The sequence below is a fragment of the Manis javanica genome, chromosome 17, assembly GCF_040802235.1.
Source record: "Manis javanica isolate MJ-LG chromosome 17, MJ_LKY, whole genome shotgun sequence".
Lineage (NCBI taxonomy): Eukaryota > Metazoa > Chordata > Mammalia > Pholidota > Manidae > Manis > Manis javanica.
The window spans coordinates 12,801,795-12,819,301 of NC_133172.1; the positions used below are offsets into that span (position 1 = coordinate 12,801,795).

At 49.2% G+C, this 17,507-nt stretch overlaps 1 protein-coding gene across 1 annotated transcript; it reads right to left on the reverse strand.

The window, feature by feature from the left end:
* Positions 1 to 9,895: 9,895 nt before the first annotated feature.
* LOC140843009 (cytochrome P450 2A13-like) lies at positions 9,896 to 16,490 on the reverse strand. The gene is made up of 9 exons (XM_037013934.2): positions 16,268 to 16,490; positions 15,828 to 15,990; positions 14,936 to 15,085; positions 14,584 to 14,744; positions 13,223 to 13,399; positions 12,169 to 12,310; positions 11,527 to 11,714; positions 10,744 to 10,885; positions 9,896 to 10,283 (listed from the first exon to the last, which is right to left on the reverse strand). Exons 1-9 carry the CDS (start codon positions 16,445 to 16,447, stop codon positions 10,102 to 10,104), a joined length of 1,485 nt encoding a protein of 494 aa, XP_036869829.2. The 5' UTR covers positions 16,448 to 16,490; the 3' UTR covers positions 9,896 to 10,101.
* Positions 16,491 to 17,507: the final 1,017 nt, after the last annotated feature.

Here is a 17,507-nt window from a genome sequence, read left to right on the forward strand (position 1 = left end):
TCCTGATGTTTCCTTTGTTAGGGGATCTCTGTGCTTTCCATGACCCGAGTGTCTATTTCCTTCCCCAGACTGGGGAAGTTTTCAACAATTATTTCCTAAGCGGCTTTCTGTCTTGTCTCTCTCTTCTCCTTCTGGCACCTTATTATGTGAATACTGTTTCATTTGCATTGGTCACACAGCTCTCTTATCATTTTTTCATTCCTACAGATCTTTTTTTTCTCTCTGTTCCTCAGCTTCGTTGTGTTCCTGATCTCTAATTTCCATCTCTTTGATTGTCTCTTCTGCTTGTAGCAATATATTCCTCATTCCCTCCATTGTATGTTTCATTTCAGTTACTGTATTCTTCAGCTCTTGGTGCTCTTTGTTGAAGTCCTCCCTGAGATCTTTACTACATTTCTGCAGATCAGTGGGCACATTTATGACTTTTACTTTGAAATCTTTATCAAGGAGACTGGTGATCTCCAATTCATTTAGCCCTCTTTCTGGTGTCTTATCCTGTAGTTTTGTTTGGAACATAGTCGCCTGTCTCCTCATTTTGTCAGGTTTTCTGTGTTTCTTCCTTTGCATTAGATGGATCTGCTATGCTTCCTGGTCTAGAGAGTAATGGCCTTATGAAGAAGGTGTCCTGTGGTGCCCAGAAGCTCAGGACTCTTTCCTCTCCGGTGCCTGGTTCTCCTCTGCTGTGAAGCCCCAGCTGCTGTTGGTGGGCAGGGTGGCCTTTCTGTCAGCCGACAGTGGTTTATCTCTGCCTGCTGAGGCTGGTGGTTTGCCTCAGGCAGCCCTGTGTGATCACAGCAGTGGCTTCTGCTGGGATCACTATGAACAGACTCCTTGGGATGGGCAGGGCTACTGGGTTAACAGGGTGGGCAGGACAGTTGTACAGCGAGTTGCACACTGGCAGGGTACACTGGTTCCAGGCAGTGGCAAGTTGCCAGGCTGTGGAGCATGCCGGCTCTCAGCAGCGGCAGTGAGCTGTGCGATGGAAGAGCACGCAGACCCATGGAGGCAGTGGGTCATGAAGTGGAAGGGCATGCCGGGTTTGCAGAGGTAGCACAACGTGCATGGTGGGAGGGCGCACTGACATGCACATGACTGGCAGTAGCTTGCTGCACAGTGGGAGGCTGCACTGGTGGTGGAGACAGCTAGTCACACCGCTTTGGCTCACAGCTGCCTCAGCGAGTGGCACAAGCACTCCCTAAGAGCAATGAGGTGCACTGCACCAGCCTTGGCCACCTGTGGGGAGGAAGGAACTCTCAGAGCTGGCTCCTGCAGGGGCCTCCCCATTTGGGCTGAAACAGGTGGTAAAAGGTGGGAGAGTCCTGCTCTGCCCACCAGGTAGCAAAGTCCAATGCTGCTCAGCCGAGTGGGCTGGCACATAGGCAGTGTGCAAGGAAGTGTCTCAGGGATGAGCTGCCAGTGAGGGGGATGGAGCCCCTGAGGCTCTCAAGAGTGCCCGCCCTGTTGTGCCTGAGGGAGGGTTGTAGAGGAGAGTATATGTTTTCCTGCAGAGATAGTTCCATCCAACCCTTACCCCCTCTGACTCCCCTCCCATTGCTGGCAAGTCTTTCAAACGGCTGCCTCTGTGTTGGCTCTCAGCGAGACCAGTGAAGCGTGCCTGTTGTCCACTGGCAGCTGGTGAATCAGCCTCCCAGAGTGTTCCAAGTGTCCCTGGTATCCAGTCCCACTAATAACCAGAACCCAGTGCAATGTGGACTCGTGTTCCTGGAGCAGATCGACAGCACCAGGTGAGCAGAGTTCCTGGGCTCCTATCCCCACCCTGCTGCATTCCTCATCCTCCCGCCTGTGGGCTGGGGTGGGGGAAGGGCTTGGGCCCCATTCAATCACGTCTCTAGCACTTTACACTTTTCTGTGTGGTCTTTTCTTCTCCCCCAGGTGTAGGTGTTCTGTTCTGCAGTCTTCAGGTCATTGTGAGGTTTAATTGTATTTGCTGTAGTTGCTTCCTTGGTGTATCTGTGGAAGGTTTCCATCTTGCCTTCCTACTCTGCCATCTTGATCCTCTCCAATATGCATGAACTCATTTTGCTATGAGTTTCTGAAGGTGAGGATGTCTTTGATGTATCTGCCTTCTGCTGTAAACCTCAGCTAAGAGTCTGGGAATCACATACTTACCCTCAAATAAGTTAGTACATGTTCCCTTAGAAGTGTCATCTTTGACCGGTGTACACTTTGAAGACACCTACACATCAGACCTTGATCTTTGTGTTTGTTAAAGTAAATGCTATACAGACCCCACCCATCCAAAACAAGCCACTCTTGAAGGACCAGTGATTGAGATACAGTGAGGGAATATCTGGTTCATGAACCCTGTAAGTTTCACGACAGGCTCTGATTCACAAGTTTCTCAATTTCTGTTATCTGTGGTTGGCAACTTGTGTACCATTAATTGACTGTTTCCTACTCTGGAAGGGGGAGATAAGGATTGATCCATAGGTTCACACTATGTATTATTACACACACATGATTTAACATCCAGTGTCAAAGTCAAACATCCTTCTGTGTGCATGTTTCTTCAAGAGGTTTCTGGAACATTTGACTCAGGGAATCTTGAAATTGTGCAGTAACAAAACTGTCAAATCTTGGAGCCATATAGTCCATGGTTAAGAACCTCAGAATCTCAGATTCTCAGAACCTTAGACTCAGAGAATGTGAAACACTAATGCTTGCAACTCTTGTTCCTGAGAATTTTAGCATAAGAGGTTCCCTTGCACACATCTTTGAAAACTGCATTCCCAGCCCCTCCAATGGCAAACATCTGTTCTCCAAGCTGCATGTCCCCTCTGAGAAAGCGTCAAGGGAGGAGAAGAGGGGCTGGAGCCAGCTGAGTTTCTACCACTGAGGCTCGTCTCCATGGGAAGATGGAGTGGCTAGCAGGTGTTTTCTCTGCCTGGAGGGAGATGAGAGGGAAGAGAGAAAAAGGAAGAATCCCCATAGCCTCAAACTTACATCTGGGAAGGAGAAAGCAGGCGTCCATCAAGTCCTTGCCAAAGGTGCTGAGCGAAGTCCCATTCTGGCCACCAATGCCTGGGTCATACTTGTCCAGTCAGGACACTCTCAGCTTTGGAGTCTGGAAGCGCCAACCACCCAACCCAGCAAAAGGACAGTGTTGGGATGGAGACGGGAACAGGAGCCCTGGGTTCTGGCCCGGCCTTGCCACTCACTCTTGGGCCTTCTTGAGCCTCTCACTGGCCTCAGTTTCTCACCTGCTTCCTTCCCCACAGGAATTTTGTGAAGGTCAATACATAGCCCAGTGCTGAAGAGCTTTAAAAGCTATTGAGGCTGCAAGGATGGGAGGATGAGAGTGATGTTTCTGGGTAGCTCATTTTCCACCACCCTCAGCTCCACACCCAGAGTCCCTAGAGTTACACACTCACACACAGACACACACACATTCTTCTCACAAATACAACAGCAAATAGCATCCTAAGGAATACAGAAAAAAAAACAACACCTAATAAATTATTTTAGCAAGGTTATTTAACAACAAAATTTTCTTCTATATACTAGCAATGAGCCCTAGGAAATCAAAATTTAAAAGAATACCATTTATAAACACTCAAAAATGAAATACTTAGATAGAAATCTAACAATGTATGCACAAAATGCTGATGAACTAAATCAAATAATTTCTAAATAAGTAGAATATTATGTTTATGGATTGGAAGATTTAGCACAGTAAAGGAGCCAACTCTCCCCAAATTGATATATAGTTTTAACATGCTTGCTATAAAAATTCCAGCAAGATTTTTTCTGTGTGTGAATTTAGAATATTAGAAAGTTTGTATGAAAAGTCAAAGGAAGAGCTAAAGTTATTTTGAAGAAGAATAAAGTATGAGCATCACTCTTTCCAATATGTTCCCTTTGATTCAGTTAACACTCTGCTTAGAGAAAAGTTGTACCTTTACATTTTCACGTAGGAAGAAAAGAAACCATGAAAATTCATGTACTAAGTATAGATATGTTAGAGCTACAAAAAGAACAACACAGAAAATCCAATGAAGTACAAGGAAAGAGACAAAAAAATATAAATGCAGAAATCAGTGGAAAGAGTGTTTAAGTTATAGTGAAGAGTATGAATTCAATGGTCTATTGTCATCTTCTCTACGCTACAGATTCTCTTAATTTCAAAACAATTATGGATTTACAACATGTTGCAAAAAAAAAAAAACACATTGAGAGGTCCTGTGAATCCTTTAGTCTCCCCCAATGGTAACATCTTGCGTAGCTATACTTCAATATCAAAAGCCAGGAAATCAACATTGGTACAACCAACAGAGCTCCTTCAGAGTTCACTGCTTTGCATGCACATGTGTGTGTGTGTGTGTGTGTGTGTGTGTGCAATTCTATCACACTCAAGGTAACAATCTCTCACATATCAAACACATAACTTTATGCAGAATATATAAAAACTGTGAAAACTCAATAGAAGAAAACAAACCAATTTAAAAAGTGGGCTAAGGATTTGGACAAGAACTTTACTAAAAGAGATAAATAGATGACAAACAAATTCATGAATCAATGTTCAACATGATAGCCATTAGCAAAATGCAAATTAAAACCCAATAAGACATCAAACACACCTATTAGAATGACTAAAATAAAAAATATAAATGATACCTACTGATTGCATAGATGTAGAGCAACTGGAATTCTTACCTTTGCTAATGGAAATGTAAAACTGTAGCTACTCTAGAAAACAGTGGCAGTTTCATACAGAGTTAAATATATGTTTAACTGGATGACCCAGAATCACATTTCTAGGTGTTTATTCTCAAGGAATAAAAATTGTGTTCACATATAGAGGGCAAGTACCTCAACATAATAAAGGCCATGTATGACAAACCCACAGCCAACATTATACTTAACAGCTAGAAGCTGAAAGCTTTTCCTTTAAGATTGGGAACAGGACAGGGATGTTCACTCTCCCCACTTTTATTCAACATAGTACTGGAGGTCCTAGCTATGGTAATCAGACAACACAAAGAAATAAAAGGCATCCAGATTGGTAAAGAAGAAGTCAAACTGTCCCTGTTTGCAGATGACATGATATTGTACAGAAAAAGCCCTAAAGAATCCACTCCAAAACTACTAGATCTAATATTTGAATTCAGCAAAGCTGTGGGATACAAAATTAATAAACAGAAATCTGTTGCATTCCTACACACTAACGATGAACTAGCAGAAAGAGAAATCAGGAAAACAATTCCACTCACAGTTGCATCAAAAAGAATAAAATACCTAGGAATAAACCTAACCAAGGAAGTGAAAAACCTATACCCTGAAAACTACAAGACACTCTTAAAAGAAATTAAAGAGGACACTAACAAATGGAAACTCATCCCATACTCTTGGCTAGGAAGAATTAATATCATCAAAATGGCCATCCTGCCTAAAGCAATCTACAGATTTAATGCAATACCTATCAAAATACTGACAGCATTCTTGAATAAACTAGAACAAATAGTTCTAAAATTCATGTGGAACTACAAAAGACCCCAAATAGCCAAAGCAATCCTGACAAGGAACAATAAAGCAAGGGGTTATTATACTCCCTGACTTCAAGCTCTACTACAAAGTCACAGTATTCAAGACAATTTGGTACTGACACAAGAACAGACCCATAGACTAGTAGAACAGAATAGAGAGCCCAGATATAAACCCAAGCATATACGGACAATTAATATACAATAAAGGAGCCATGGACATACAATGGGGAAATGACAGCCTCTTCAACAGCTGGTGTTGGCAAAACTGGACAGCTACATGCAAGAGAATGAAATTGGATTATTCTCTAACCCCATACACAAAAGTAAATTCAAAATGGATCAAAGACCTGAATGTAAGTTATGAAACCATAAAACTCTTAGAAAAAAATATAGACAAAAGTCTCTTGGACATAAACATGAGCAACTTCTTCATGAACATATCTCCCTGGGCAAGGGAAACAAAAGCAAAAATGAACAAGTGGGACTATATCAAACTGAAAAGCTTCTGTACAGCAAAGGACACCATCAGTAGAACAAAAAGGCATCCTACAGTATAGGAGAATATATTCATAACTGACATATCTGGTAAGGGATTGACATCCAAATTATATAAAGAGCTCACACACCTCAACAAACAAAAAGAAAATAAGCAAATTAAAAAATAGGCAGAGGAGCTGAACAGACACTTCTCCAAAGAAGAAATTCAGATGGCCTACAGGCACATGAAAAGATGCTCCACATCACTAATCATTAGAGAAACGCAAATTAAAACCACAGTGAGATATCACCTCACACCAGTTAGGATGGCCAACATCCAAAAGACAAACAACAACAAATGTTGGCAAGGATGTGGAGAAAGGGGAACCCTCCTACACTGCTGGTGGGAATATAAACTAGTTCAACCATTGTGGAAAGCAGTATGGAGGTTCCTCAAAAAACTAAAAATAGAAATACCATTTGATTCAGGAATTCCACCCCTAGGAATTTACCCTAAGAATGCAGCAGCCCAGTTTGAAAAAGACATATGCACCCCTATGTTTATCGCAGCACTATTTACAATAGCCAAGAAATGGAAGCAACCTAAGTGTCCATCAGTAGATGAATGGATAAAGAAGATGTGGTACATATACACAACGGAATATTATTCAGCCATCAGAAGAAAACAGATCTACCATTTGCAACAACATGGATGGAGCTAGAGGGTATTATACACAGTGAAATAAGCCAGGCAGAGAAAGACAAATACCAAATGACTTCACTCATCTGTGGAATATAAGAACAAAGCAAAAACTGAAGGAACAAAACAGCAGCAGACTCACAGAACCCAAGAATGGACTAACAGTTACCAAAGGGAAAGGGACTGGGGAGGATGGGTGGGAAGGGAGGAATGAGGAGAATAAGGGGCATTATGATTAGCACACATAATGTAGAGGAGGCACAGGGAAGGCAGTATAGAACAGAGAAGACAAATAGTGACTCTATAGCATCTTGCTGCACTGATGAACAGTGACTGTAATGGGGTATGTGGTGGGGACTTGATAATGGGGGTAATTTAGTAACCACAATGTTGCTCATGTAACTGTATATTACTGAAACCAAACCAAACCAAAAAAAAAAAACAAAAAACCCAAGGAGTTAGGAGGTAAGATTCCTAACATACTCTTTGGTAATCAGACAATAACCCACTCCGTCTTAAGGCAGGGCAAGCAGTCTTAACTGATAGGTCCCCACTGCTTGAGGGTAACCACTATCTTGGAGAGGAAGCAATCAATAAATTCCTTGTGTTAAGTTTATCTTACAGAATTACCTAAAGGACTGACTGTGCATGAGGACATAGTGTCCTTCACTGGAGAGAGACATCATGATACCACAAGTCAAGGCTATGCCCAACATTCCCCTTCCACCCATTGTCCCATTCTTGAAAGCCTTAAAAGACAGAATCCCCAGCCTTTCAGTGTGCCTCCTCTCTGAAGTGTGGCATAATTCTCCTTTAAGTGTGTACGTTTAAACAAAGCTTTCTCACTGCTCAAATTACTGTGTTTTGTCTCTTTGGTATTTCATTTATATTTCCAAGTCTTCACTCTGTCTCTACATTACTCCTGATGAGTAGAGATGAGCTTCTGAGAGCTCAGATTTGGGCCTGCAAATTCCTGTCGCCGTGGGTGACCCAGACAGAACTGCAGCTGTGCAGTCTGCTCTTAGGAGCCTGCCTGAAAATACCCTTTCTTTGGGAAGTTCTCGGAACATAATCTCACTCCATCCTGTGCTCCATGGCTCCCCCAAATCCTGGAGTAGTAAGGGCTAGTCCTCATGCCATGCAGATCCAAGCAGACACAGGAAGCCAGGTGACCCTGACCTCAGGAGTTGGCAAAGGAATGTGCCCTAGGCCAAGAAGGAGTTCAATGAACTTTCGCTCCTTTCCTCTGCATCTCCCTATTTTCAGCTGCCCATTCTCTGTGTGGATAAAACTGCGACATTTCCAGAATCTCTTGCCTGGCCTTAGTGCATCTCCATATCAATACGTGTTTCCAAGGGGTGGAGAGAAGTAGCCATCTCCATATCAATAGGTCATTACAGAGCAGAGCAAGGGCATATCTGGACCAGAAAGGTTGGGTGGATGCAGCTGGGTGGTGAGAGACAGGGGCGAGCAGAAGTGGACAACTACCTGTAAGCAATAAATGGGTTTCTCCCACTTTATTTCTCCCTTTGACTGATTTCAGTTTCAAAGGTAATTTGCCCGTGGCTGGGAGAAAGATTTCCCCCCCCTAGTTACACCTTGCTACTCTTGCTTTAATGAATTTCTTTCTTACCTTCTTTATCATCCAGAATCAAGATCCCTCTCCTGTCCAAGCAGAAGTTTCTCCTAGTGTTCTCTTAGTGTGCAGGGAGAGACCTCCCAGATGCAGCTGCCAGACAGCAATATAGATCCTAAAATATGAAATGCTAGAACCATGTCCATTGCACCAAATGATAATGTTGATGTTATAGTAATCTCCACCTCCAAGGTTGTTGTAACTCTCTGTCAATCATGACAGAATTAGACATTCAGAGTTGGGGGTGTCTCTGAGCACACAAAGCCGACACCACTTAGTGCTTTCTGTGCTTGCATAGCTGGAACAAAGGCAGTGAGCAAGGAGAGTATGATTAGGGCCAGGGTGCAGGTGGGAGAATGGGACTCTGGACATTATGAGGCTGTGACTCCCACCCTCACCATGGTCACTGACTGAGAAAAGCAGCCCACACTTGAAGGACTGACACATCCAGAAAGTGCTCAGAGTGTCAAAACTGACAGGGATCATGGTGGACAGTGCTTGGGAAGGTGATAATATGTGTACCCTGTTACGGGGGAGGTGGAAATCAGTGGCTTGGGGACCTAGATAGGCCTCCCAGAAGCAAAGCTCACATTCTCTAGGACTGGAGTCCTTGGGGTCCTGAGATGAGGAAGGAACATGGGATCTGAGCAGACCATTGAGGGGGCTGGAGTCTGGGGTCCCACGGGCTGTTTCAAGCTGAGATGTATGAGCCAGGGTCTGAGGTGTGGCCCAGGACTCTCTCCTGAGGAAGGCTTGATGTCTTGAGATAGGGAGTGGGCTCTGGGAATGCTGGATATAGTCCATGGGCACCAGGTTCTCGGGGGGGGGGGGGGGGGGGGGGAGTCCTGAGAAGGGAGACTTGGCCTTGGGAAGGAGTGGGATCTTCCGAACGGGTTCCGGGTCACTGGGCACAGGAGAGAATCCTGAGGCAGAGGTCTGGCTCTAGGTCTGGGTGCTGAGATTTACAGCAGATGGCAGATAAGGAAGCCTCACCTTCAGAAACTCAGAGCAAAATCAGTTCATGCATACGTCGGGAGATATCAGTGCTCATCACGTATGTGGCTGTACCGTGACCACAGTTCTGGCATTTTCTGAAAGTGTTTTTCTCTCCCATCCATTTCATTAAGATGTTGGACTATGATCAGAGTGGCCTTATCTGGTGAGGGGTGGGGGATAGGAACAACTATGCCCATGCATCCAAAGTGTGCACAGTGTGCTAAAGTGTGTAGGGACGCCAGGCCAGCTGCCTGCCAGGGCTCTGCAAAAACCCTGAGATAGAGCTGTTCACATTGCATACTAATATACTGAGTTTGTGTATTTCACTTGAGGAAGGGGTTCATTTTAAGCATCTATCCTAAGGACCCTGGGGCTAAGGATAGCCATCCCCCGCGGTTCTGTGTTCCCCTGCTTGCTAAGAGCTCTTGTGTCCCATGGAACCTCCGCTAGAGATTTAACGGTGCTGAACCTCAGCTCCGTCACCTGCAAAAGAGGTTCGAACGCTGTTTCCCATTCCGTAGGTTTCTAAGAATTTCGTGAGGTGAGCGTTTAATGCTTTTAGCATAGAGCTGACACAGAGTATTTGCTCAAAAAATAGTATGTTATTTCCCTCTTGTTCACAGTATAGTGAGTTTCCTTCCTCTCATCCCACCTCAGAAAGGTCCATAGCACGATGCTCAGAGCCCAGTGTGCTCCGCCCCTCGGCCCCGCCCTCCTGTGGCCCCGCCCTCCCCTTGCTCCTCCCACTATCCCTGACACACATACACCCGCCGCCGCCCCGCCCCGGCTCAGCGAGGCTGGAAGCTCATGGTGTAGGTGCGCGGAATGGTGGCAAAGCCCACGTATTTAGGGGAGACGTCGATGTCCCGGGGCGACTGCGGGGACTTGAAGCGGAAGTTCTGCATGATGGTGGTGAGGAAGAGAAAGAGCTCCATTCTGGCCAGGCCTTCTCCGAAACAGTTCCGCTTTCCTGAAGAGACGGGGGAGGGGCGGCCGCAGCCTGTAATCCCTGCCGCCTCGCCCACGACCCACCCCGGCCGCTTCCCCCTGGGGAGGGAGGCCTGAGAAGCCTTCAGGGACGTCTCTCCCGTTCTGAGCCTCAGTTTCCCTCGTCCGTGGGATGGGCGTGTTCCACACCACCAGGCTTTCCTCAAATACACACTCAAATATGGCTGCTGTGCTGTCTTCTCCTTTCCTAGCAATCTGAAGGTTTTAAGTGACTTGACTCTGGGTGCTGATTTACCCCCTCTCTGAAAAGGGTGCCAGCGTCCCTTCCTCTTGTCTGGGCCCAGGTACTTAGTGGTCATGTGGACTGCAGCTGGTTGGCTCCAGGGCACATTGTAAGAGGAACTTCCAGGCTGGAGGGGCCTGGGATGAAGGAGGCCCCTGTGGGTTCGGGGGTCGCTTGGCAGCAGGCAGTGGTCTCTTACCGATGGAGAAGGGCACGAAAGCATCACTCTTCTTAAACTGCCCCTTCTCATCCAGGAAGTGCTGGGGCTTGAATTCTTGGGGGTTGGAGAAGAACTTGGGGTCTCTCAGCACGGAGCCCAGCATAGGAAACACGTCGGTGCCCTGATGGGGAGGAGATGAGGGGTTCATAAGGAGGAGCGGTGTTGGGTGTGCTGACAGCACACTGGGTGGGGTTGGAGGGGGAATTCTGTGCCCCAGGTGAGGAGAAAGGGGAGGCATGGGAATGGGGACCTCTTAGGGAGAAGGTGGATGTCCCAACACAGGAGGTTTGGCAGGCATGGGGTTCGTGTCCCATGAGAAGGGTAGTCTGCGGACATGGGCACTGTGTCTCTAGGGACAGAAGGGCTGGGGGACATGCACTTCATGTCTCCCAAGGAGTGGGTTCAGGGGTGATGGTGTTCATGTCCCCTGAGACAGGATGTTTGGGACACATGGGGTTCATGTCCCTCCAGGCAGGATGATTGGGGGACATGAGTCCGTGACCCTGGGGCAGGAGACAGGAGAAATGATATTCGTGTCTCCTGAGGCAGGGAGCTTGGCGAAATGGGGTTGATATTCCCGGAGGCAAGAGGTCTGGGGGAGACATGGGAGCAGGAGCTCTGAGTGGGAAGGTGGAGGGGGCAGGTGTTTGGGGAAGCCTTTGTCTGAGGGAGGGGGATCAGGGCTGGAGAGTCTGTAAGGGGAGAGGGATGCTGGGTCACAGCAAGTGGGTGGAGGTCCCTCTGGGCAGGTCGGCCCTGCACCTTAGGGAGGAGGAAGTCCCGAAACTTGGTGTCCTTGATGACTCTGCGAGCCACGCCCATGGGGAGCATGTCTCCGAATCTTTGGATCTCGTGGATCACCGCGTCTGTGTAGGGCATCTCGGCCCGGTCCTCGAACTTGGCCTGACGGTTCTTGCCAATGACCCGGTCAATCTCCTCATGGACTTTGGCTGGGGGAGGAGGGAAAATGTGTTTAGGCATCTAGGGGTCTCAGGGCAGGGACGGTAGTCCAAATGTGTGCAACGGGATTATGACATGCATGACATCTATGTGTGACATGGACGTGGACCACTCAACACAGACGTTGGCCATGTGCATTGTGGGTGCAGGTCCTGTTCACCTGGTCCTGCCAGAATCACAGGGGAGGCGTAAGGGAGGCGTCTCGGGGAAGGATCGTGAGCCGGCTGTGGGCACTCAGTGGGCTCAGCACAGCAGCTGTTTACCAAGCACTTCAGGTATTTTCAATATTTTGAAGGCTAGAGAAACTGGGTATCAAAATATCACCTAGTCGCTGGATAGTGGGGCATGTTTGAGGGTCCGGATATCACGGACAGGTGAACACACTGCAGAGGCCCAGGAATTTAGAGGGTTTATGTCCCCCTTTTCCTGCCCCTCCAACCTTACCCTCCACGTCTGGGTGCTTCATGAGCAGCAAGAAGCCATATCGCAGGGTTGTGCTGACAGTCTCGGTGCCGGCAAAGAAAATGTTCAATGTGGTGAGTACCAGGTTCTTCAGGTTGAACTCTGCATTGGAATTCTTCCCCTCCTGCAGGGAGAGAGGATGTCGGGCTGAGTCTCCTCTCCTCAGGGCTGTCAGGGCCCTTTGAGCGAAGGGGAGGTTTCCATTGACCCAAATCTCTTAGACGCAGACTGCCTTGGACAGAGGGAACCTTCTTCTGCCCGCCTCGGCTGTGACTGTTCAGTGGTAGAAATATTAAGAAAGAGAGGGAAAGAGGGACACAGTGAGTGAGAAAGAGGGACAGGGATGACATGACAGAATGAGGCAGAGACGTGAAGAATTTTAAGCTACAGCACCCTGTCCCTTCACTAGAAGTCGTGCAGCTTACTATGGAGAAATCCTTCCCCAGATCGTTTCACCTTGAACTTAGACTCTATAAAGCCCCAACTCCTTTCCTCACAGAAGGAAGACTGACATCCAGAGGGTGGGGACCCTCCAACACTAAAGCTGGTTCCCCTGTCTGCACAGGTGTATCTGATAGGAAATGAAAGGTAAGAGAGCACAGCAGCTAAAAGCACCAGCCTCAGAGTCCGGGTGAGCTGGGTTTGAGCTGGGGTCCCCTGCCTCCGCACTGTGTGACCTCACTCAGCCCACTGATACTCTCTGGGCCTCCGTTTGCTTATTTGTACAACTGCGGTCCTAATAGGGCCTCATGAAGGAGCTGTGAGTGTGCAATAGGTGAATACGGCAAGGCACTAAAGGAGCGCTGGTGCCGGGAAGTGTGCACAAGTGCTGCGCTTACGACTCCCACGCACACGCCCCACCCGGCGGGAGGGCTCAGGAGGTGGAACAGTGATGGTTAGCTGCACTGGGGTTCCGCAGATTATTATGGTGTGTGTGGGGAGGGGGATAATTTCAATAGACCCCTGCTGTTCTCCACCCACACCCGAATTCCATCTGCCTGGCTTGGGACCTCTGGGCCCTGGCTGCTGGGTATACCTCCCGCATGCGGATGAGGAAGGAGTCGATGAAGTGCCGCGGGGAACTGGGGTCCAGTGTGCGCTGGTTCTCCTCCACCTTCTTGGTTACGAAGTCCTCCAAGCCCAGCAGTTCCTTGAATGCCTGATGCTGTGGTCCTGGCAGGTAGTTCATGACCGAGTAGAACATTTCATAGAGCTGAGGGTGGGGAGAGAGGAGACAATGAAGGGCAGTTTCAGTGGCCAGGACCCAGTGGGAGTGGGACCTGTCTCAGGGCAAGGAAGACACTAAGTTACAGGCACCTGTCAGGTGTTTAGGTATTTAGATGAGGCTAGGTGGGAATAGTTTCCACAAGAGGTTAGTGTGAGGGCCCCTGTCCAAGGATTTACGTGAGATGGATAGGGGCACATATCATGGTTTCTAATGTTTGAGGAGGCTGGATGGGAGCAGCACATGGAGGTGTACAGCTACTTGTGTGAGGCTGGGTAGGGCGACACCTGCCCAGGTGTCAAGCTATTCAGGTTGGACTGAAATGGGGCCACCACATTTCTAGGTGTTTAGACATTCAGATGGGCTCAGCTGGAGACTACTGTCCCGATATTTAGGGGAGGTGGACTGAGGGCATTTGTATAGGGTTCAGGTCCTAATGTGGGGCTGGTGTGCAGGGACTCAAGTGTTCGGGTGTTCTGATATTCACATGAGTGATAGGGTCACCTCTGTCGGTGTTTGGGTGGTTGGGAGACACATCCTAGGTGTTTGGGGAACCGTCTGTCCAGGTGGGGGGATCTTGGTTGTGGTACCTGTCCAGATGAGGAGATCATTAAGTGTGCTGGGTAGTGGGCACTTATCTGGATATTCCAATGGGCTGGTTTGGGGCACCTGTGCGCTACCAGTGACTGTGGTGGGCTGCGTTTAGCAGCACAAGGTTCTCAGGAGGTGGACTGAGGTGGTCACTTCTCTGGGAGTTAAGAAACTCAGATGGAAATATGGACTGTTAACAGGGAGTACGTGTGAGATCTTAAGGTAAGTTAGGGTGGGAGCACCTGCCCAGGTGAGAGGCTTGCTGGGCTGAGCGCGTGTCTCTTGACCACAGGCTCTTGTTTTGTTGTGTTTTGTTGTTTTTTGTTTTGTTTTGTTTGTTTTTTCTGTCTCTCTCCATCTTCTTGGGCTGGGGGAGCATCTGCTGATACCCAGGTGTCCTTGGAGACTGGATATTGGGCACCTGTCTCGGGTCCGGTGCATCCGTTCAGTTCCCCAAGACTGGGGACTGGTTTCGAGGGGACCCCGTCTGGAGGGGCTGAGGTTTGGGGCACCTGTCTCCGTGTGAGGAAGCAGCTGGCAGGTGTGCCAGGGGCGGGGCAGAGCCAGGTGGGTCAGGTTACCTGCCCTCTGGATGTCGCTGTGAACTGAAAGCTCCCCAGCATCATACGCAGCAGGGACAGGAACTCTTTGTCCTCGTAGTCAAAGCGGTCCCCGAAGACAATAGAACTGATGACGTTGGAGACAGTTCGGCTCAGGAAGAAGGTGGGATCGATGAAGGCGCCTGGGGAGGGGCGGGCCGCGGAGGGACAGCGATCTGTGAGTCAGTCGGTGGTCAGCCCCAAAGTGCAGCCCCAGGGCCCAGAGCTGGGAGCCCGACCCCCACCCATAAAACCGTCCCTTCCGGGGCCAGAACGCGGGTCCGCCCCTGCTGTATCCCTCCTGGTGCCGCACAGTGCGGGGTCCCCGGCTCACCGCGCGTGCCCCGGAGGGCTTCGACGAGGAAGCCCGCCTCTTCCTGGATGCGCTCCTCGATGCCGCGCTTGCCCACGCCGAAGTCGCGCAGCGTGGTGATGGAGAAGCGCCGGAGCTGTTTAGCGCGCTCCCCGTTGCTGAAAGCCACGCCTGCGGAGGGAGAGTAAGATGGGGAGGGGCCCCGAGGGGCGGGGGCAGAGGGAGGGGAGGTGGGCCGAGAGCGGGGAGCTGGAGAAGGTGGGTATAATGCAAGGCCGCGGGGAGGACAAAGAGAGACACACCAGAGAAGCAACACCGAAGGAGAGAGATGCCCTGCTGGGAGAAAAGAATCAGGAGAGAAGCAGGACTTGCGCAGACAAACAAACACAGGGACACTCGGGTAGACAGAGATGGAGGCGGAGAGAGGGGAAAGTGAGCTATGTGCGGATCTGGGAATGGATATAAAAAGGTAAAGGATTCTAAAACTGAGATGGCATGGATTGAAAAATAGGAAGAGAGAACACAGGGGTTGTGGAGATGAGAGACTGTTACCAGGAGATGGTGGCATGGGGATTAGGACGCAGAAATAATGTCAGATTCTAAAACGGGACAAGTGAAGGAGAAAAAGCTAAGACGGACGCAAGTAGACATAATGGCCCAGGGTTCCCAGGCAGAACTTGTAAGAGATTCAAAGATTCACCTAGTGAGAAAGAACAGGGACATGGGGCCGAGAACCAGCGAGAACTAGAGACACAGAGAGTCCAGTCAGGTTCGACAGGATGGGACAGAGAAGGTGCAGCAAGGTGTGTGCCACTGCCCGGAGCGGGCAGGGGTCAGGAGAGGATCGCTGGGCAAACCAGCCCTCAAACGTCCCTGACCAGAACCCCCACACCCTCACCCCAGTCCCCCTTACCGTAGCCTTTGAAGAGCCAGTCAAACGTTGCCTGCTCGCCCCTCCCACTGAATTCCTCAGCCTGGTCCACCAGCGCCTCCTTCACAGCCTCGTGTCCACACAGCACCACGATCCGCCGGGGCCCCAGGTGGACGGTGAACACCGGACCGTAGCGCTCGCTGATCTGATGGAGGTGGGTTGTGTGGTTACAGGGAGCAGCCCCTGCTGGGCACCGGCCTCTGCCCAGTCCGCAGGTACTGGATGCATTTCCCCCAGGTTTGACAGTCAAGGGACAGGACACCCCAGGAGCTGGTCTGTCCTGGCAAGGACCCTGCTGCTGAGCCTTCAGAACTCCCCTGTCCAAAGACTCTGGTCCGTCCAAGTCCCTGCCACAAAGTCCCCACCACACTGAGCAGGCCCCCCGCCCCCCGCAGTGCACCCATCTCCCTGCCTCCTGACACCTTCATGAGCGAGTTGTACATCTGCTCTGTGTTCAGCTGCAGGTAGTTCCCGATGAAGGGCAGTGGGGTGGGCCCGGGAGGCAGCTTCCCCCAGACCTTCCTCTGCCTCCAGGCAGACATCAAGACCAGGACAGTCAGGCAGGCAAGCAAAGCCACCAGAAGCAGCCCCGAGGCCAGCATGGTGGCACTGAGGGTGGCAGTGAGATGGTGATGGCTGGGATGGTTTGCCTTTATACCACCTGGGAGAGGACGGACTTTGGTCCAGATTATATAACTGTGTAATTTCCCCTCCTGACTACACCCCCAGCCATGCTCCCTGCCTAGCTGAGGACACAGCGAGCAGGGGAGGAGGAGGGGACACCAGGGCAGATCAACAGGAGTGGCTCCAAGACTGACTCTGTAGCCCCTCATGAGGGGGCTCCCAAGTGCTGTGGACGTTGGGGGAGGTGGTAGTTGGCAAATTCCAGAACTGAGCATTGTAGAGGAATTGCAAATGGGAGTTTCTGAACTTTATATTGGGGTCTCACAGTGAGAAGGAACCCAAAAGTTGTGTTTTTGGGGGTGTTGAGAAATAAGAATCCAAAGGTCTAGATTTATGTGTATGGAATGATACAGGATGCGGATTTGGGGATCTTTACTGAGGATGGATGCAGGGGTCAGGGCCTCAGGAGGGAAGAGGCCAGGGACTGGGTCTGAGGGTCTTGGGTGAGGAAGGCTCCTTGGCCGTGATTGTGGGTCACTGGGAGGAGAAGCACGTGGAGACTCATGAGTCAGCACTTGACTCCAGGTGTTGACATGCTTTTGTTTGGACACAGTGCTGCCTCTTGATGTCCAGAATTCTCTTTGGAACTTCAAAGCAAGGCCGGCAGTCATGTTGCAGAACTGCCCATCTCTGATCTGGAAAGGGGTAGAAGTCCAGAGTCACATTTGAGAGGAACTTTCCACAGAACAGAAGAATCTCAGGGTCGCAGTTGGCAGAGGGTCTGGGCAAGACTGGGGCATAGTAATGACAACCCCCAGTATGGTATCAGAAATCCCAGCTGTCTTAAGTGTCATCATTTGCAGAAAACGCCCCTGGTTTCCTACCCCAATCATTAGGCGAGCTTGCTATGGTGATTGTGCCATTTTGTTCATTATTGTTATTATTATTATTTCCCATTTATTTATGCATACTGAGAAGAGAAAACAGAGAGTGATAGGAGGTACACAGGACTCCTGTCTGTCCTGCTCTGTACCCGTA

What these genes read in the sequence shown, in the direction of transcription:
- LOC140843009 (XM_037013934.2), bottom strand. Translation starts at nt 16,447, where the DNA reads ATGCTGGCCTCGGGGCTGCTTCTGGTGGCTTTGCTTGCCTGCCTGACT. An exon ending in TCCTCATCCGCATGCGGGAG is followed by an intron (nt 12,311 to 13,222) that starts GTATACCCAGCA and finishes CTCTCCCTGCAG; the next exon opens with GAGGGGAAGAATTCCAATGC. An exon ending in GGGACTTCCTCCTCCCTAAG is followed by an intron (nt 10,886 to 11,526) that starts GTGCAGGGCCGA and finishes CCTCCCCATCAG; the next exon opens with GGCACCGACGTGTTTCCTAT.